General features: G+C 39.7%; 1 protein-coding gene across 1 annotated transcript in view; it reads left to right on the forward strand.

The window, feature by feature from the left end:
• Window positions 1–1,403: 1,403 nt before the first annotated feature.
• Window positions 1,404–22,741, forward strand: part of LOC149847447 (NAD(P)H-quinone oxidoreductase subunit O, chloroplastic-like) — a 44,335-nt gene continuing 22,997 nt past the window's right edge. The window contains exons 1-2 of the mRNA XM_089998424.1: window positions 1,404–1,742; window positions 1,829–1,884. Of these exons, the coding sequence (XP_089854550.1) occupies window positions 1,523–1,742; window positions 1,829–1,884 (276 nt within the window). The 5' untranslated portion in view covers window positions 1,404–1,522. The remainder of the gene's footprint in view (window positions 1,743–1,828; window positions 1,885–22,741) is intronic.

A 22,741-nucleotide genomic window follows, 5' to 3' on the forward strand; every position in this document is an offset into this window, starting at 1 on the left:
AATCCAGTGAAGAAATCAAAGGCCGCAAATATACGAGTAAATTTTTTTTCGGCGAGGAGAAAACTTGTCGGTGAAGTCTGCGAGGAGGGCTCTGCAGGGGCCCTAAATCAAGTTGTTGGCAAAGTCGAGGAGCCAAAACCCCAGTACGAAGATGGTGACCACGAACGGCCGCGAACTGAGGCTCGGGGGATCGCCGAGCAGGGAGCCGATGTCGGAGGAGAAGCCGATGGTGAGAACGGCGAGGGAAATGGAGAGGGTGCCGGTGGCGTCGACCCCAGAGGCTGGCGCAGCGTTCACTGATGTGGCCAACGAGGGGCTGGATCACCATGCCGGAGACAGGGTTGCATAGCCAGACGTGGCTGACCCAGGCGTGCGGGATGTCGAGCTCCTGGACGTAAGGGGTCAGCAGCTGCAGCGCCCACCCGAACTGGACCCCGCAGGCCACCGCACCCACCTGGAAGAGCCGCCTCAGCGGCACCCGATCCCTCCTGGTCATCCCTTCCTCTACCCCTCCTCCTCCTTTGAAAGATGTCGAAGGTATCATCATCCCATCGTCTCCTTTCTTCTTTCGTTCACTGGTTCAACTTTTTCTTTGGTGGTGTAGTCGTCTAGGGAAAGACGATGATCCCATCAGTATCATACAGCGAGAGGGGGCTATTTATTTCGAGCATGTGAGAGTGTACACGTGCCAGGAGGATTTTGTTGCACGGCACCTGGTTTTTGCTTTTGCTTTTTCTGCCCTTTTTCTTTCAGCTAACGAGAGCGCAGCACGGCGAATGGTGCCCATCGGAAAGCGTGCCTGGGAACTCGTCAATGCTTCAAATGTAAGTTATGTAACGATGCCTTTTTCAGTTCCATTCAATTCCGATAGTGATTCCCAACCACAATTAGAGGAGGCAAATTTACAGGGGTGCCCCCAGGCTTTACCACTCTCTTTACCAATCGCTTGCCAACCCATTTACCCGAACCTGCACCTGACCCTCCAACCCGCCTGTTTACCCGAACCCTCCCGCCAACCCGTTTACCCGACCCGACCCATTTATTAAACGGGTTAACCTTGTCATGTCGGGTTACCCGTTTAATAAATGGGTCGGGTTCGTGTTTGCCACAGCCGACCCTTTTAATAAATGGGTTGGGTTCATGTTGAGGTATGCTGACCCGCCGACAATACCCGCCAACCCGACCCGATTGCCACCCCTAGTGTGCAACCCTGCATCCATGTCACAAAGACACACACACGGACTGTGTCTCGTACGAGCAGGATTTGGTAAATTCTTTTGAAAAAAATAAGATACTTCGATGTGGATTTTTTCTAATTATTTAATTGATTATGATTTATTAATACATAAAAATATATGTATTATTAAAATTACGACATGCGCGTGGATGAAGGGGAGGCCAATCCCGTAAGCTTTGTCAACGAGAAGAGCAATTCTGGAAATCTCTGCAACACTGAGGCTCCCCACATAGATAAAGTGAAGTACAGGGAGGCTGACGTGTCAGAAGGCAGAAGCTCTCTCCAATGGCTAACTTCACCCTCTCCCCCTCCACCACCTTACCTTCCATGCTGTCCTCTAGAGTGCCCCTTTTACGGTATTGCTCTCCTCCCCTAGTAAAAGTTTCAAGAATGCCATCAGTCATGGCAGCAAGCTCTGCCAAGCAAGGTGATGAGAAGCTGGTTCAGAAAGAGGCTGCAGAAGTTCCAGCAGCCCCCAAACCACCCAAAAAGCCTGTCTACTCCAGTATGAATTCACCCCTTCTTTCCTGATTTGCAATTTGTAGTTTTTTTTTCTGTTTTTTTCTAGCTTTTTTTATTTATTTGGTATAGTGAAGAAAGGCCAAATTGTGAGAGTGGATAGAGAGAAGTATCTCAACAGCATCAATGTAAGCATTTTTTTCCTTTTTTTTCTTTTCGTTGGTGGGCAAGTTTGATTGTGTACGATGGTTTTGCTTATTTTTTTATGCATTAGAGGAATGGTGGTTGCTTGTTTGAGAGATTTGTTTTTTGGGTGTCTCAATTTTATAGTTATGGTGAAGTGGGCAAGCTTCTTGGTGATTGGTTTTTGCATGTAGTGTGAAGGTACATAAAGAGAAGTATCTCAGCTGCATGGATGCAAGAAAGTGTTCGTTTTTTTGTTTTGTTTTTCTTGGATGTTTTTATGGTGCATTTTCTGGGTGTTAGTGTATGGGTATTTTGCTTGCTGCTTGTTATTTGTTTCGTCAGTTTTTCATTTTTATACGATTACATAAAGTGGGCAAGCTTCTCTACTGATAACTTTTGTGTATACCAATGGTAGGCTCTTTGTTTATTTTTGGTTTTGAATCAGAGTAGGTTAAATCTTGCCCATATGCAATTTTGGTAGGGAATCTTTAGTGCAGTTGGCCTTGGAGAACCCAGGTGCTTTCTTGTTTCTATTAATCCAGACATCCACTGAATTAATATATTTCTTGGTTTTTAAGTAATCTGATTTTTTTAATATCTTAATTTGCTACCCAAACAGTAGAAAAATATAGATCTGGTCTTTTGTTTTCCCAGAATCCCACTTATCCAGCTAATTGTTGCTAACAAAACAGGCCCTTAATATATTATTCTTGGATCCTTTTTTTTCCCTGAGCTGTATTTGCTTTCAAGTAGGTGTGTCAAGACCTGCAATCCTCAGCCATTACGTGCCACTCAGACTCAACCTAATCCTGCGCTACATATGTGCTGGTCTGAAGGACTCAACGTCCAAAGAAAGAAAGTTTGACCAGGACTGTAACAATGAAAATAAAAGAGACCTGCCCACCATAGATTCCTTAGTAAAAGAAAAGTTTTCTGATGAGAAACAACTCTCCATTGATAGAGATAAGGCCTGTTATCGAGATCCCTCTAAGAAAGGAAACAGATTAATTACCTGCATGTAATCAGTTCTATATATAGTGGTTTATCCTTGGCTCACGTTAACTCTGACAATGAGAAATACCAAAGGTCATGGACGTAGGTCATTCTGACCGAACCACGTAAAACTATTGCCTTCTTGTGTTTTTAATTCTCCCTTGCGTGTGACTGTGCATAGATCGATATCTTAGACGTGAATTCAGATTTCACACAGCAGTCGAGTCTTTTATGGTATCAGAGCCTAGAGCCTGACCCCTGGGCAACCATCCTAGATGGTGATCGGCGAAATGGAATCTTCTTGTGAGATAAGTTCTTCCACTCAATCTGTTTCTTCATCCTTGTCGTCTCCAAGTTCCCTGCAGTATCTCCTTTCTATTAAGTTGATTGCAGAGAACTACATGTTATGGGAGTCCCAGTTCATCCCTCTCCTTGTCTTTCACAACCTGAAAGGTCTTATTAATGGGACCTACGCCTGTCCAGAACAGGACACTACTTAAAATGGTTCTCATAAATTGAACCCAGATTATGTTACTTGAAAATGATGAGACTAAGCTCTCTTGAGTTGGATCATCTCGTCTCTTACCGAACCAGTTCACACACAGGTGCTCGGATTCAGAACCTCTTTTGAGGTCCGGAAGGCCTTCCGTGAAGGGTATGCTGCCCATTCACTATCCAAGGTCATGCAGTTAAAGGGTCAACTATAGACCATAAAGAAAGGAGGCAAGTCCATAGAGGACTATATTCAAAAAGCCAAATCGATTGGTCATCAACTAACTATGGCCGGAAATCCTGTGGACGATGATGATATGGTGATGTACGTCCTCAGGGGGCTCTCACATGAGTACGACTCTTTCAGAACTTCTGTATCAACTCGTGTTGAGCCCATATCAATAAGCGAACTGCATCATTTGCTTCTGGCTGAGGAAGCACAACATCTAGATCATGAAGACAAGCCCAATTCAATAGAGGTAAATTTCACGTAGAAAAATAATTTTCGTCAAAATAATAGAGGAAATCGTGGTGGTTATTTCAACCGCGGTGGCAGAGGCAGAAAATGTGGTAACAGAGATGGCAGTGGCCGTTTCCAACAATTTACTGGTCGTGGGAACCCAGGCCATGGAAACCAACAAGGCTCTGGACAACCATATGGGCAGCAGGTCGTCTGTCAGCTGTGTGACAAAGGTGGACACATTGTGAAGTCATGCTACTCCTTTCCTCAAAATCAGATGGATGCCGACCCACCTCATGTCTACTCAGCTGACTTTGAGGGTGGCGGCTCTAGCGACTCGTGGTACCCGGATTCTGGAGCATCGCACTACGTTGCTCTTGATTTGAACTCACGGCAATGATTATGTCAAGGTTGGAAACGATACAGGTCTGAATATACTACACACTGAAAATACCTGTGTTACTTTGAATTCATCCAAATTTCTGTTAAAAGATATTTTACATGTGCCTGAAATCGCTAAACGATTGCTTTCTGTTCAAAGATTCACACAGGACAACGGAGTAACTTTTGAGTTTCATCCATATTTTTGCTGCATCAAAGACCATAAAATAAGACAGGAGATATATCGTGGAGAAAGTAAAGGTCTTTATAGCATTAATTTTGATTCTTGCAATAAGGAAATCATTGTTGGTGAACGTGTTTATCTTGATCAGTGGTATAATCGCCTTGGCCACCCATCTTTTAAGATTGTTAGATCTATTATTAATCATTTTGGTTTGCCACTTATAAATAAAATTTCCTTACATGTTTTTCCTGCATGTCAAATGGGCAAATCGCATAAGTTACCCTTTTTTGTTTTTGTCCATCCTGTTAAGCAACCACTTGTGCTTATCTTTGCTGATGTGTGGGGACCAACACCCGTTACTGAAAATAACAACGGACATTACTATGTTATTTTTGTGGATGGATTCTCCAAATACTGTTGGATTTACTTGATTTCTCACAAATCTGAGGTGTTGAAGGCTTTCTAAAAGTTCAAAAGTCTAGCTGAAAATACCACAGGTCACGAAATGAAAAATTTTCAATCTGATGGAGGTGGCGAGTTTCAGAGCCTGGTCCCGTTTCTAGTCCAGTGTGGCGTACAACATTGGGTGTCCTTCCCTTACACTCAAGAACAAAAATGGTGTTGCAGAACACAGACACAGACATATTGTCGAACTTGGCCTTTCTCTCATAGTCCATGCAGGCATCCCTACCCATTTTTGGACCTATGCCTTCCCCACTGCCATTTACCTTATGAATAGAGTGTCCACTCCAAATCTGAAGCTAAAAACTCTCCTTGAAATTCTTTTTAAAAAGAAACCCACCTACACCTTCCTTTGGACCTTTGGTTGTGCTTGTTACCCTAACTTTCATCCATATCAAACTCATAAACTTGAGTATCGATCCAAACTCCATATCTTCCTTGGCTATAGCCCTAGCTGTAATGAAACGATAGTGCACTAAGTGAACAAATATAAAATGGTCACTAATGGACCAACTACAATCTCACAAAGGAGATACCGAATATCACTTTCACAAGTAGAACAAGGCTCAAAGCCTAATAAAAGAGGATTTTATATATTCACACAAAAATGCTTCAAAGAGCATGCAATACAAGGAGTGAGGCTCTATTTATAGAGCCTCACTTGCTCACAAAGTGGGGTGCAGTCCAACGTCTAGTTCGACTGTCAGCCCCCCAATGGCTACATAAAATACATTTAATAAAACAAAAAAATAAAAAATAAAAAGGACTTTTCAGTCCCTAATGGAATGTGCTAAAGTACAATACATGGAATGACCAAAATACCTCTGATATACGTATATTTATAAATATATTTATATCATAGATTACATACTATTTTAACACTCCCCCTCAAATTTACGGTGAGATCACCGAAAGTTTGCTAAGAAGATACTAGAATCTTGGTAGAGGAAGGGCTTTGGTGAAGAAATTTGCAATCTGAAACTCAGACTGAACATAGGGTAAAATAATTGTCCCCTTCAAATACTCTTCACGAACGTAGTGACAATCCATTTCAATATGTTTTGTTCGCTCATGAAAGGTATGATTGCTGGCAATGTATATGGAACTTTTGTTGTTACAACATAATTTTGAAGGCTCTAAAATATCAACTCTCATATCTTAAAGTAATGCTCTCATCCACACAACTTCGGTTGAAAAGAAGTCGTTATTGGGTCTTGGACCCAACTTATGTACGTACAGGACTTGACCCGATCCATGTACTAAACTGGGTCAAGATCCAGTTACTATGTAATGTAATTTAAGATGTTGCTAGAGGGTATTTTCGTACCAAAAAATTATGTACTCAATATATTATTAATACAATGATAGACGCAAATTGAGACTCTGACGTCTTTTCTTCCTGCAGCCTCTTCTTCCATTATTTCGTTCCTTCTTTTCCTACACAGCTGAACGTGAGGACTCCTTTTTCTAATATGGTATCATAGCAGCTTGACTTCTGGGTGTGAAGAGCTGTCTCGACTTCATTCTGTCAACGTGAAAAGTCGACTTTCTCTCCTCGTCGACAAATTATTATTCTTTTTCTTTTTCTGTCAAGTTATTCTTCCTCTTTGTAAACACCCCAAATTTTCCTCACTCATTCTCAAACAATCCTCCTCAGGCAATGCCAACCCTGTCAGGTCAGTGTAGGAGTCAAACCCCGAGTCAGTTTCAGAAAATCACCATTTTACCCATTTTCATTAGGAAAATTACCATTTTACCCCTAGGTCATCCCGGACCCCAGTCGGTCGGAGTCAACCAAGCTCATTGGTCAGTTCAAGACAGTTAGAATATCAGTCATCTCAAGCTCATCTGAGCTCATAATGAATAAACCATTTTCATTTTTGACCATTCCTGCCAGAATGGGATCATTTCTTCAGAAATGAGCTCATTTCTCACTCAAATCCAAACCAATTGTCTTCGAGTCAGTCATTCCCAGTCAGTCATGTTCCCCAGAGTCTAAGTTGAGCTCACCAGGAGTTCAAGCACTCCAATTTCAGTTCAAAACCATTTCTAAGTGTCCAGGAGCCCATTTCAGTCCATTTCAGCTCTTTTAGCTGAAATTGATCCGAGTTTAGTCAATTGAGCTAGTGTTTGAGCTTCGATTTTAGTTCATGTCAGTATTATTGACCTTTTTTTTTAGCTCAAAGCCAGCTCAAGTTCGTAATTCACTTCACTTCAGTGACCATTCTGAGCCATTTCTCTAAAAATGGCAGCTTTTCTTGAAAATTTAGTCGGAAAGGTCAATTATGTCAGTGTCTGATCAGTTCACTTGAGTTCTGAAACTCTAAAACCCAGCTCAATTCAGTTCATTTCAGTTTAATCTAGCTCAAACCCTAATTTCTAGTGTCACTCTAGCTTGGCAGAGCTCGAAAATCATTTCTTCAACCATTTTTGCAAATTTTGTCAATTTTAACACTTTTTGAAATGATACAAGTGTCAATCGGGGTCTGACATCCAAAATTCTTCATTCAGAGTTAGCATTTCGCATAGCATTTCATGTCATTTCTCATCATTTCATATCATTTCTCAGCATTTCATAACATTTCATCACATTTCATTCCATTTTCGAAGTCCAGAACTCCAGTTTTATAAATTTCAATCCAGATCGAGTTTTAAAAACTTTCAGAAATCAATTTCAAACCCTGGGTTTCCAAAATTGACATTTTTACCCCCGAGAGTCTAAATTTGGAAATATTTTCTCAAGAAAAATAATCTGGATTTATTTCAAACTCAAATTTTTTGAATTCTACACTGAATTTGCTTCGCAACGGGGTATTGAACTTCAAAATCCGAGCTCGTTTCAAAAACTGCCAAAAATAGCTCATTTCGTTTGGAAATATTTTCTCGAGAAAAACAATCTGGATTTCTTTCAAAATTACATTTTTAAATTCTACATTGGATTTGCTTCGCAACGAGGTATTGAACTTCAAAATCCGAGCTCGTTTCAAAAACTGCCAAAAATAGCTCGTTTTGTCTGAAAATAGATTTGGAAGCATTTTCCGAACAAAAACAATTTGGATTTCTTCCAAAATTAAATTTTTAAATTCTACATTGGATTTGCTTCGCAACGAGGTATTGAACTTCAAAATCCGAGCTCGTTTCAAAAACAGCCAAAAATAGCTCGTTTCATCTGGAAAGTTTCTGAAAAGACTATTTTACCCCTTTAATCGTCAAAATGAATTTCAAAAGTGGAATTTGGACCCACTCTGAGATGGCCCATCCATTTGCATTTTTTGTTTTAATTTATAAAAAAAGAAAAAAAAATTTACCTTTTTCTTTATTTTTTTTGTTTGTTTTATTTTTTTATTATTTTATTTTCCTAAGGTGGGACCCACAAGGGGGTCGACCACCCTAGCCCATTTCCTTTCTTTCTTCCTCCATTTTATTTTTTATTTTTATTTTTATTTTTTTTTACTTTCCTTTTTTTCTTTCTTTTCTTTCTTTTCTTTCTTTTCTTTCTTTCTTCTTTCTTTTTCTTTCTTTCTTTCTTTCTTTCCTCCTTTCTTTCCTCTCCCAGCCACTCACGTATACCCTATCCAGCCCCTTCTCTTCCTCTTTCCCTCTCCTTTTCCTCCCTTTCTTTCCTTTTCTTTCTCCCCTCTTCTTTCCTTTTCCTTTTCCTTCTTCCCTTCCTTACTCTTTTCTTCCTCCAAAGCCATACGGCTGTAGCCTTGGGCATTACACAGCCTTCTTCATTAATCAATGGTAACTTAGGGAAAGATATCATCTTTCCTAAGTTACCAATCAAAAACAAAAGAAAAAAAAAGAACGGCTGGCCTCCCAAGCTCAATTCACGTCTCTCTCTCTCTCTCTCTCCCTTGAACTCTCTCTTTCTCACCCCTTGGCTGCAGCTTCCAGCCATTGAAACAACACCCTTGCAGCCCTCAGCAGCACCAACTGGAAGCCTCCATGCACAGCACCATTGCAGCCATCGATCACAGCATCTGCATCCTCCAACTCCTTTGCTTCAGCAACTCCCTTGGAGTATCAACCGGCTCCATCATTGTTTTTGGTAGCAGCTGACCGCCACCAGCCATTACAGTATGTGAAGGCCTTTCATTGGGTGCAACCACCTCCGATTTTCAAACTGTTGCAGCCAGCTCCACCAGGGATCCACAACAGCCACCAGCTTGTAGCCACAGCAAACAACACCTCCCTTCTCCAGCCACCTGCGTCAACCACACTTTGACAGCCACCTTCATCTCCCATTAACCCATTTTTTTCATTAGAAACATAGGTCTTTGGTTTTATTTTTCCTAAGTTATAACAAAAAGGGCACATACGGCTGTGCATCTTGACCTCTATCCTCAGCTCCCTCTCTCCTTCACAAGCTGCCATCCTTAGTCTCCTCCAACAACTATAACATCTTCCAGCCACCTTGAAGCCCAGCAACATCCTTCAGCCTCCTCCGGATCCAACCAGTTTCAAGCTTTGCGGCATCAAAGGGAGCCTCCAGCCATCTACAACCGCCTTTATCATAGCTTCCTTATTGCAGCCGAGTCCAGTCCCCTTCAAGCTTCGCAACATCAAAGGAAATCTTCAAGCAAATCCAGTCACTTCCTTCAACAACTGCAGTCTTCTACCTTCACCACCAGTCCAGCACCATCAAGATACTACTTGCAGCCCAACCTTCCTTGCAACCTTGTTCCAGCCAGCCCTTTTCATTGCAGCAGACTCCTCCTCAAGGTGAGCCACTATTCTCTTGATTTGTGATTTCTATTAGCTATTAATAAAGCCCCTACGATGTTCATCCATGGAATCCATGGATTGGGGGTCTTTGGATTTCCTTTTATATAAATGTCATGGAATCAAGTTAAAAGTCAGATTCGAAATCACATGAATGTCTCTTTCCTAGTTTTAAATCAAGTAGATGTGATAATCACCTTGTCTATTGAGGCTAGTGAAATAAGAGGTTCATCCACCGGTTGGATCGAATCTCTCATTTTAGAGCCAACATCAAAACAGAATCATATCCCTGTCAATTTTTATTTTTTATTTTTATTTTCATATTCCATGTAGGTTCATATTTAAGTATTGCATTTATTCTAGTCTCATTATTCATGTTGTTCATTTTGTATGGTTTTGGTTTGTATTTAATTTAGAATCTATAAGTTGTAGCCATAATACTATCATTATTTCATGTGCGAGTTCTCATTCATAAATCTCAAAAAAATTAGGTTAATTAGGTTTACTTGTTGTTAATTTTCTGCCGAAAATTTGATTCCCTTTGAATTTTATAGTCCCATTAAATAAATCCAAAACTGAGTTTGGATTTCGAACTCACTGGGAATTCCAGATCCATCTTTAGTAGACAAAAACCTCCGGCACCACCCTTGTGGGAGATCCGGATCATCATCCAAAAATCATAGTGGATTCATCGTTGAATCTACTAGTGATTTGGAAATTTTTATGTTTTTCCAAGCAGTTTTTCCCTCTTAAAAAAATCGGATTTCTCAGACCCCTGGGAAAATATCAATTTTCCTTTGTCAGGGTATAGACAGACCCTAATGCATCAAGTCCGCCAAATCTGTAACCCGTCTGCAAAAACTTTCAACATTAAAGTTGTTCCTAACATAATTTAATGTCATATCCCAAAATGTGGGAATTTTTGGATCTGTTTAATTATTTTTCCCGGATTTTCTCTTTCTGTCTAACAGATTCCAATGTCCAGAAATTCCAGAGATTTAGGTCTCTGATAACAGTGTGGCCTTTTCCAAACCGTAACCCGAATCCCAAGGGTGTCAAAAGATCAAATTTTTCTATGTTTGTCAGGGACATTTTCCCACAATTTAAACTTTTTTACCATCTTTTTGCTATTTTTCCCACATTTTCTCCCGAAACCTGTCTGTTTCCCCTAAATCCTAGAGTCGTCGGATTCCGATCCGACTTGCCGGAGTGGAACAGCTCCGACCATAGGTCAAAACCAGAAAGTGTAAAAGGCAAAAATCCTTTCCTTACTGTCCTCTGTCACCCCATAAAATTTGGGAAATTTTTATGGAAGTTTGATATCCTAAATCTCCTTTAGAATCAACATTTTAGGCAAAAATCACAAAATTTAGGGTTTTTATTTGAATTTCCATATTTAAAAATACAAAAAATAGATTTTCGAGCTTCATTATGTTTCTAGGGTTAATTTAGTTGTCCATGCCAAATTTGGTTTAATTCCAAGTTCATTTGCTCCATGTGTTAGTTTATCTTCAAATTCAGAAGCGAAAATAAAGTTAAATTCGATATTTTATGATATTTTCGCCATGTTAGGGTTTTTATCATGTACATAAGCATGTAGAATCATATTAGGGTTAATTTTAATCTCATTTGCATTTCATATTTTTCTATTTTGCAAAATTTATTTCAGAAAACCCTGGTTTCAAGGCCATAGTCTTGTTATCGGGGGTATTTTGGTCATTTTGACCTAAATTTTGAAATTTCAATTTCTAATTCTCCAAAATTTCATGCATATCATCATATTTTATCATATTATGCTTGATTTATTTCATTTGATTTTCAAAATTCCAAAATTTATAAAAATTCTTTCAGAAAACCCTGATTTCAAGGTCATCAGGGGTATTTTGGTCATTTTGACCCCAACTTCGAATTTTCAAGTTTATTTTCAAAATTTATTCATTATTTATTATGTTTATATCAAAGGGGGTATGAATTTGGGTTTATATCTGAATAATATCCGATAATTCTCCATATTTTCGGATAAATTCAGAAAAACCTACATTTTTGTGCTAATTTTATTTTCCAGTTTTGCAGGAATATTCAAGAAGAAGACTTAGCCATTTTATTTCTTTATTTTATTTCAATTCAATGTAATAAAATAATGTAATATTTGGAATAAGAGTTACTTTTCTGCTTAGAATAGGGTTGCATTGCATATAGTTTAATTTATGCAAATTTCAATATTTGATGTATGATTCATGTGCATTTATTTCAAATCCACTATGGTTTACACGAATGGCACGTGCACAAGCTCTTATGGAGTTTATAAACTCGGTGGGATTCGTATTTATGGCCATAGTCAGAATACGAAGAAAACCAAGATTTATGATCTTTATATCAGCCACATTCAGCCTACACTCTTAGGCTAACTTTAAAAATGCACTGCATTTCTCAAAGTTTCAAAAGGATTTTCCAATTCCTCAATGAAATTCCCTTTTCAAATTCATATTCATTCATTCATATCATTCAAATTGCATTATTTTCAAACTCATTTTCCAATTTCAATTTCAGAAAATTCAATTTTCTCAAGAATTTCCAAGTCTTTCTCAGGATCTGATTTTCTCAAAATCCTAAGTTTTCAAATGACATTTCAAAGCATTTCCCAAGTTCAAATCAAGATTTTCCTATGTTTTCAAATTCTTAAATTTCAAAATCCCAAGTTTTCAGAAATCGATTTTCTCATATTTTCCAGTTTTCCTGAGAATTTATTTTCCATTTCAAAAGTCATTTTCCAATAAATTTCTTAGATTTTCTCAAGATTCTCAAATCCATTTTCTTATAAAAGCAATTCCAAGTTTCCAATCTCAAAACCAATTTTCTCAGATTTTCAAGTTTTCCTGAGAAATCACTTTTCAATGCAAATTTCTGATTTCCAATGAAATTCAATGATTTTCCCAAAAACTCCAATTTCAAGCACTTTTCCAATCATTTTCCAAATGCATTTCAATTTTCCAAAGCAAACATCATAGTTTCTCAAACTTGCATTTTTTAAAAATTTCATAGCACAAGCCTGATTCTTTGTGCATTCTAGTAAAAATAGAGCATAATTTAGCTATTTGAGTCAAATTAAAGCACGTAATTGATCCTTGGTTCAATTACCCCTGGTAAAGGCGCCAGGAACGGTTGAACCTCGTACCGACAGGCGGATCCCATTCCACGGAATTTTCCCGCAAATTTTAAAAACGGAGGCGAGTAAATTTTCAAAATCATTTTCAAAATTTTGGTCGAGTTTGACTCACAAAATTCATTTCTTTCTCGCAAGGGAGGGGATAAATTTTGCGATGATAACAGGTTTGGCGACCGTGATGGGACCTGTCTTCGCCTGATCAATTATGTGCATTGACTTAGCTCAATTATCAAAATTATGCTCTATGGAATGACAGCTTTAATTCCTGATATCATGTGAACCTAGGAGCCTAGGCTTGAACCCAGCTGACATGGATTGCATGTAGACTAGGCATGGTTTGGTAGGACCATATTGAGGAGAATTATGCATGCTCACTTAGACTTAGGTCTGAAATACAACACTCCTCAATCTAGGACTTGTATGAAAACAATGTTTGCTTCTTCAAAAGTTTTCAAAATTCTATCTCTTTAGGACTTAGAGCCCTCTGTTTGCCTGCATGTGATCATATTTCAAAAACCACCCTACCTATGTCTACCCGGTCTTCACGTTGCTGGGCTCTCTTCCAGAACCATAGTTCGGGACAGAGCCTCACAACTGGGCCACTTATTTGGGCTAACGCCCCCCTGCCACGTACCAAGGGCCATAGTCCAACGTATATCGGCAGGCGCTCAAGGATGTTGGGAAAACACAAGCCTAGACCCGGAGATGAGTTTTATGCCACGTACATCGAGCCTCGGCTCGAGTATATCGGCATAGCATGATTAGACACAGTTGATCTGAGCCTAGAGTCAGGATTAGGGTCCTAAAGCTCTTTCAAAATCAATGCATTTAGAGTTGGCTTCTTAGGGATTGCTGTATGTGCATAATTGTTTGTAATTGAATGTATGATATTCATTTTCGTCTTATTTTCTCATATTTTCCCCAATTTTTCCAAAATACCGAACAATTTTCCAAAATACCTCATTTTTCATCTTTTGTGAAATATCTCATTTTTCTCAAAAACCCTGGACAATTTTTCTAAATTATCCACCTTTTCTTCAAAACTCCAGGAGATTTTCCATTCTTTCGTTCCTCTGGACTTCGAATTTCCAGCTTTCATTTTATCTTGCCTGCAATTTTCAAAATTCTTGTATTTTTTCAAAGTCTAATTCCAGTCTTCTTGTCTTTCAGTCCAATGGCATCCAGTCAGCTCGATTCTGTTTTTCCTGAGGGTCACATCTCCTACGAAGTGCGACAAAGTCTTCCTGAGCATCGATCTCTTAGCACCGGACCCTTCTTCCCCGGTGGTACTATGTCTGGTTCAAAAAACTTCTCTCGTATGTTTCCGGACCACTTGAGCGATTGCGGGTTGGAATTGCATCTGCAGTGGAAAAGTTGACAGTCAACGGCAATCTGATTCATGCACTGGCAGAGCGGTGGAATCCGCGCACTTGCACGTTCTGGTTCCCGTGGGGCGAGATGACACTACTGATGGATGAATTTTCAGAGATTATGGGACTGCTTGAGCCAGCCGGTCAGCCTGGAGATCCGTTAGAGTAGCAGTTTCTGATCAATGTCAAGGGTCTGGACCCCAAAGATGCCGTAGCTCGCATGACAGGGCGCAAGTCTTGGCCACTGATTGAAGAAAATAGGAATGAGTACGTGAGCCTGATCGAGATCTACCGACAGTATGGAGAATTTGCAGAAGTCAGCTCGCTGTCCAGAACAACTCGAGAGAGAATTCAGCATGCGATGGTTTTGTGCACTGTGGGACTTGCTTTCTTTCCAGATGGACAGAATTATGTGGATGTCAGAATAGTTTAGCTTTTGAGAAGATAAGGAAGTTGACAGACCAGCCGTCTCTCGATAGCCATGGCCGCGCTTGCTTTTCTATACAGAGGATTGACCCACTTCACACTTGGAGAGTCCATCCTAGTCGAGGGATGTACCTATGCTCTTCAGTCTTGGTTCCTTCAGCATGTGCCGACTAGAGCTAGTTCGTTCAGATACAATGGCAAGGAACTTCTTCCAGTTGCGCGGTACCGATTCATGATCGATTATCTGTAGGAAGAAGAAGTGGTGTGGGACTACTTTGATCGAGAATTATCACCTCCCAGATACACCTATGCATATGGCAAGAGATTCAAGCTACTTGGCCCATTTTCCTGTACCTACTACTATCCAGAGTGATGCATCAGGCAATTCTCTCAGAGACAAAAGCGCGTAGAAGCTCAGCTACTATCAGGGGTTATGCCAAAGTTTGACCTTACATCAGCGCAATGGTCTGAAACATACCATTCTGCCATATATGGCTGGGATTCTTTCATCATTCTCACTCTTTTCCTTGGTCCTCGTGTCTCTGTTGATCGTTAAGAGTGGTGACAGACTGTCTATATACTCCCTCTTTCTCAAGTCCACTATTGATGCAATCATATTTTTCCTTCAATAAAGAAAAAAAAAATCCTTCAATTTTCATTCTATCATGGTTTGATAACCTCGCCTAGGTGACAAGGCATATTTGCAGTTGTTCGTTCTCCTTGCAAAGAATGACAACATAATTGTCGTGACTCCAGCGGTGACCCAATCCCTAGTAATGGGATGTTCTTTCAATTATCTATCAAATTCTCATCAAATATTTTTACTATATTCATTTCTATCTTGAATCTTCATCATCGAAATTTAATCATCCATTCTACAAAGAGCATCAGTATTCCCAAGTGGTTCAGATCAGATCAAGCAAGAAGACACCACTGTATCAGGGCATCAGCGATTTTAGAAGCAGGCAAGAAGAAATGGATTCTCCAAGATCTGCCAGAAGACAGAGTTTGAATGATAGGGATGGCATTGATCCTACTACATATCAGATGTTCAAGAAAATGATGATTAGGATGATGTCTGAGTAAGCTAAGGACTGTTTCAGAAAGGCTCCCATAAAAAAGAAGACATCTGTCTCCTTCTCTTAGAATATCACTGGTAAGAGTAACGAGCGATTTGGCATGTGTCTGCCCGATATTTTATTATTGCCGATGTCCTCTATCATCGTGGATTCAGTTCTAAATATTTCAGATGCCTAGACGAAGATGAAGCCAAAGAAGTTGTCCAGGAGGTACACGAAGGCATTTGCAGTAGACTCATCGGCTACCAAACTCTTATCAAGCAAATCATCCGGGCATGATCTTATTGGAAGACTATGCAGCAAGATTGCTACCATTTTGTGAAGAAGTGTGCTCTATGCCAGATACATGCACCTTCTATTCATGCGCCAGCAACATATTTGCGAATCGCCATCTCTCCATGGCTATTTTCTATGTGGGCCTTTGATGTTGTGGGCCCCATCACTCCTGCTTCAAACAGCTACAAATATTTTCTTGCCGCAACAGAATATTTCACTAAATGGGTCGAAGCTATCACTTTGCGTATAATAGAAGGTCGACACATGGTCTTATTCATCCACAAGAATATTGTTGTTTCGGCATACCGCACGATATCGTGTCAGACAATGAGAGTCATTTCAAGAATAAGAGAATGAGGACATTTGACTTAAAGTTCAGAATTCAGCATCGTTTCTCCGCTCATTATTATCCTCAAAGGAATGGTCAGGCAGAGGCCACCAATAAGATTTTGATTCGAATCCTGGAGCGAACCTTGGAAACAGGCCATAATTGGCATGAGAAGATCCATGATGCATTATGGGCATACAGAACCACCATTTGTATTCCAACTAATGCTACTCCGTCAGAACTTGTCTACGGAACTGAAGTAGTATTGCCTCTACATGTTCAGAAACCTGCCTTGAAGTTCGCATCACTGCTGGAGTTATCGCTTGATCAGTATTAGCAGCAGCGACTGGTACAACTTGATTTGCTCAATGAAAGAAGACTCAGAGCAACAAAGCACACTCAATCATATCGTCAGAGGATAGCCAAACAATATGCAAAATTTATCATTCAAAGAAAATCTTGAGTCAATGATCTAGTGCTCAGATCAACGGCCTACCTCAAGCACCGTCTGGGTGGCAAATGGTCGCCGAATTGGGAAGGTCCCTATGTTGTTGATGAAGCATTACTCTGCAATTCATATCTGCTCATCAATGCCGATGGTATGGAATTATTAGACCCCATCAATGATCAACATTTGAAAATTTTCTATACTTAAATCCTCTATTCCATCCTTTGTAATTCCTTAATATATTTTCCTCAATAATGGTCAAATCCTTTTTTCCCAGTTACACTGGGGCATTATTTTAAAATTTGTCTTCAAAACATTATGTATGCAGGCAGGATCAAACAAATCTCTCATTTTGCATACATGTGCATTCATTTATATCATTTTGCATACATTTGCATTCATTTACATTTACATGCATTCATTTGCATCCATTTACATTCATTTGCATCAAATTCATTTCCCCTTCAGGTTAAGGGATAAACCTGAACTTCCCCTTCAGGTTAAGGGATAAATCCTGAGACCCCGACAGTTGTCCAAGTCGTCGTGAGGGTGAAGACTGAAAATCTTCTATCAAAATCAATTAGTAAATTTTCAAAAATCCAGTGTTCGTGCTGAAAAGATTTTCAAAATCCAGGGTTCGTGCTGGTAAAAATTTTCTAAATCCAGTGTTCGTACTGGTAAATTTTCAAAAATCCAGTGTTCGTACTGGTAAGATTTTCAAAATCCAAGGTTCGTGTTGGTAAATTCTTCTAAATCCAGTGCTCGTATTGGTAATCTCTCAAAATCCAGTGCTCGTATTGGTAATCTCCCAAAATCCAGCGCTCGTACTGGTAATCTTCCAAAACCCAGTATTCGTACTGGTAATCTTTCAAAACATAATGCTTGTACTGGTACGTTTTCAAAATCCAGTGCTCGTACTGGTACCCTTTAAAAATCTAACACTCGTGTTGGTGTCTTGCCCATTGGTCGCGTTATTCGATCTCTTAGGTGCAGTCTTCACGCTGACCTTTCATCAGAATTCAAGTTCAATATTAATTATGTCAATTTCGACCTTCGAGTCATCCAATTTCTATCCCCGTTCAGGATAAGGGGATAATCCTGAAACCGTTCATAGAAGCAATCCAACTCTATATAATAGTCCTCGTTCTTCATTGAACTGATAGTGTTCCATGTGAACTGATAGTCGTTCTTCATTGAACTGATAGGGTTCCATGTGAACTGATAGTCGTTCTTCATCGAACTGATAGTGTTCCCAAGTGAACTGATATTCGTTCTTCATCGAACTGACAGTGTTCTAAGTGAACCGATGGTCATTCTTCATTGAACTGATATTATTCCCACTGAGAATCGTTCTTCATTGAACTGATAGTGTTCCAAGCGAACTGATAGTCGTTCTTCATTGAACTGATAGTCGTTCTTCATCGAACTGATAGTGTTCCAAGCGAACTGATAGTCGTTCTTCATTGAACTGATAGTGTTTCAAGCGAACTGATAGTCGTTCTTCATTGAACTGATAGTGTTCCAAGCGAACTGATAGTCGTTCTTCATTGAACTGATAGTGTTCCAAGCGAACTGATAGTCGTTTTTCATTGAACTGATAGTGTTCCAAGCGAACTGATAGTCGTTCTTCATCGAACTGATAGTGTTCCAAGCGAACTGATAGTCGTTTTTCATTGAACTGATAATATTCCAAGCAAACTGATAGTCGTTCTTCATTGAACGGATAGTGTTCCAAGTGAACTGATAGTCGTTCTTCATTGAACTGATAGTGTTCCAAATGAACCAATGTCGTTCGTAGGCTGAATACCTATCGAACCCATGTTGTTCCTAGTGAACCAATGTCGTTCTTAATTGAACCAATGTCGTTCGTAGGCTGAATACCTATCGAACCCATGTCGTTCCTAGTGAACCAATGTCGTTCTTAATTGAACCAATGTCGTTCGTAGGCTGAATACCTATCGAACCCATGCCGTTCCTAGTGAACCAATGTCGTTCTCAATTGAACCAATGTCGTTCGTAGGCTGAATACCTATCGAACCCATGTCGTTCCTAGTGAACCAATGTCGTTCTTAATTGAACCAATATCGTTTGTAGGCTGAATACCTATCGAACCCATGTCGTTCCTAGTGAACCAATGTTGTTCTTAATTGAACCAATGTCGTTGGTAGGCTGAATACCTATCGAACCCATGTCGTTCCTAGTGAACCAATGTCGTTCTCAATTGAACCAATGTTGTTCGTAGGCTGAATACCTATCGAACCCATGTCGTTCCTAGTGAACCAATGTCGTTCTCAATTGAACCAATGTCGTTCGTAGGCTGAATACCTATCGAACCCATGTCGTTCGTAGTGAACCAATGTCGTTCTTAATTGAACCAATGTCGTTCGTAGGCTGAATACCTATCGAACCCATGTCGTTCCTAGTGAACCAATGTCGTTCTTAATTGAACCAATGTCGTTTGTAGGCTGAATACCTATCGAACCCATGTCGTTCCTAGTGAACCAATGTCGTTCTTAATTGAACCAATGTCGTTCGTAGGCTGAATACCTATCGACCCCATGTCGTTCCTAGTGAACCAATGTCATTCTCAATTGAACCAATGTTGTTCGTAGGCTGAATACCTATCGAACCCATGTTGTTCCTAGTGAACCAATGTCGTTCTCAATTGAACCAATGTCGTTCTTAGGCTGAATCCCTATAGAACCCATGTCATTCTCAGTAAACCAATTCACAATTTTGACCTTTTTAGCCAATCAATTTCCAATTTCCAATTTCTAATTTCCAATTTTCAATTATCAATTTCCAATTTCCAATTTCCAATTTCCAATTTCAAATATCAAGTTTCAAAATTCCAATTTCCAAAATTTGACCCTTTTGGTCATCCAATACCAATTCCAATAAATTTCTCTTGCGAGAGACCCTTTTTATAGGGAGAGTTCGAGGGAGTTCGTTCTTTTCGCATGCTATCCAATTCGTTCACTTAGCCCCTTTTCAGGGAGAGTTTGAAGGGACTCGTGTCTTTGTGAACCGTTTGCAAAACAAAATTCCAATTTCACACAAGGAACCCTTAGTTCAGGGAGAGCTTCGACGGAAGTTCGCTTTCCTTGTGACCATAATTTCGTACTAGGCCATTTCATCGTGAAGGACCCTCTTTTCAGGGAGAGTGTGATGGACTCGTTCCTTCATGACCGATTCACCGACCTCATCATTACCGGCCCCCTTTCCATAAGAGAAGCCTAATGTTAGGAAGTTTTGACGAAAGCTTAATTTCTCTTCGAAAGTTCGTTTTGTAAACACCTCCTCTTCAGGGAAGAGAGGAGTAATTCCTATTTCCAATTTCTGAATCTTCTCCTTTGGGGAAAGGAGAAGAAAATTTTTGTCATGGGTGCGTTGCGTTGTGCTTCAGATGCTTGCTCTCACCAAGGATTTCAAGAACATTTTGCCAATTTGTCATTAAATATTTGTTGATTTCAAAATTTTTATTATACAAAAACATTACTTCAGAATACCTTCAGTATTACTTTCGAAAGGACAAAGCTTTCGCGAAGAAGGATTCAAAATTCAAAATTTTTCTATTGGCCAACCAAAAGGATGAAGAATAAATCCCCGATATGGCCAGCAAAGGAAATTCAATATTGTTGCAAAACCATAAGTGATCGGTATTGATCGCAGTCAATGGCACATTTTTAAAGATCATTCTTGGAAAATAAAGCAGTCGAAATATCCTGGGTGATATAGAAAAATCCATTCAATCCCTACATCTCCTCAATCACCTAAAGCTGCAATTAAATATCTGCAAAAGGATCTCTCAACTGTCGTCAAGATGAAGGCGAATTAGGCGAGTAGACCCCCGGGGCCAAAGAAGATTCGAATCATCTCCAAGATGACGGAGTTTGTGACGGATCCTTCCAGGGAAAGTTCAGAGCACCGTCAAGATGAAGGCGACTGCGATGGGCCTCCCGACAAACCCTAAAGGATATTTAATTTCTGCTATCATCAAGAGATTTCCAACCAAAGAGCCAATAACCGTCAATATAATCCCTGAGAGAAAAGAAGGATCGGAGCATCTCTGAGATGAAGGAGTTTGTGACGTACCCTTCTAAAAAAAAAAGAGAGAGAGAGAAAAGTCAGGACATCTCCAAAATGAAGGATGATGTAATAAAATCCCCAAAAAAAAATCCAAGAGAGCTTCAATTCTGCCAAAAAAGAAAAAAGTGGACAGAAAGATAATCATGAGGAAAGAATCCCAGGATATCAGACCGCCAAATTTGCCAAAGAATCTTCTTAAATTTTGTGAAATTCTATTATCAATATTCTTTCACCAATTGCTTTCACAATGTCAAGAATATTCTCTTTTCTGCTCATATCAAGGAAATTGATAGCTTCCTTAAAAGAAAGTCAATTGCAAGAAATTTGAATTTGAATCTTGATTCTACGGAGTTAAGCCCAGTCGAAGGTAATACTTCAGGTAGAAAAGAGGGATTATTTTCAAAACAATGTGCATCATTTTAAATTATTTTGAATCAACAATAATTTTTAAAACATTCTGACAATATTTTCTAGCCATCCTGACGTGAAGCCCGAGTTTGAGGTTCATCTTTGGTGCACCCTGACATCAGTTGTTATCCCTTTTAAGGACTTAATAACGGGAGTTTTCAAGATTCCTTTCCTTCTGTTGGTATAATCTGAGCGCATGGGCTCTCAGATTCGCACACTTCCCTGTGTCCCCACTGTCCCACCATAGATAGTCCAATTTCGGCTTGAGGTTAAGCCACCAATAATTTTCTCGCAAAAGGTCATCAATTTCAAAAGTTATTTAGTCTCAGCAATGAGGCGCCCAAAATCAAACCCCTTTTCAAGCTTTAGGGACCCCAATTTCATCCTTTTGCAAAACCCCTATCGGACTCATTGTGCGGAGATCCGAAGGTTCCATCATGGTTTCTTCCTTCGAGGATTCCATTCATTTTCCGCCCAATCAGGATAAGGGTACAAACCTAAGCCTCCTTTGATGAGGTATTTCATTTTCCGCCCAATCAGGATAAGGGTATAAACCTGAGCCTCCTTTGATGAGGTATTTCATTTTTTGCCCAATCAGGATAATGGTATAAACCTGAGCCTCCTTTGATGAGGTATTTCATTTTCCGCCCAATCAGGATAAGGGTACAAACCTGAGCCTCCTTTGATGAGGTATTTCATTTTCCGCCCAATCAGGATAAGGGTACAAACCTGAGCCTCCTTTGATGAGGTATTTCATTTTTCGCCCAATCAGGATAAGGGTATAAACCTGAGCCTCCTTTGATGAGGTATTTCATTTTCTGCCCAATCAGGATAAGGGTACAAACCTGAGCCTCCTTTGATGAGGTATTTCATTTTCCGCCCAATCAGGATAAGGGTACAAACCTGAGCCTCCTTTGATGAGGTATTTCATTTTCTGCCCAATCAGGATAAGGGTACAAACCTGAGCCTCCTTTGATGAGGTATTTCATTTTCTGCCCAATCAGGATAAGGGTATAAACCTGAGCCTCCTTTGATGAGGTATTTCATTTTCCGCCCAATCAGGATAAGGGTACAAACCGAAGCCTCCTTTGATGAGGTATTTCATTTTCCGCCCAATCAGGATAAGGGTATAAACCTGAGCCTCCTTTGATGAGGTATTTCATTTTTTGCTCAATCAGGATAAGAAGATACTAGAATCTTGGTAGAGGAAGGGCTTTGGTGAAGAAATTTGCAATCTGAAACTCAGACTGAACATAGGGTAAAATAATTGTCCCCTTCAAATACTCTTCACGAACGTAGTGACAATCCATTTCAATATGTTTTGTTCGCTCATGAAAGGTATGATTGCTGGCAATGTATATGGAACTTTTGTTGTTACAACATAATTTTGAAGGCTCTAAAATATCAACTCTCATATCTTAAAGTAATGCTCTCATCCACACAACTTCGGTTGAAAAGAAGTCGTTATTGGGTCTTGGACCCAACTTATGTACGTACAGGACTTGACCCGATCCATGTACTAAACTGGGTCAAGATCCAGTTACTATGTAATGTAATTTAAGATGTTGCTAG

This window comes from Nuphar pumila, chromosome 2, assembly GCF_984573655.1.
Source record: "Nuphar pumila chromosome 2, dmNupPumi1.hap1.1, whole genome shotgun sequence".
NCBI lineage: Eukaryota > Viridiplantae > Streptophyta > Magnoliopsida > Nymphaeales > Nymphaeaceae > Nuphar > Nuphar pumila.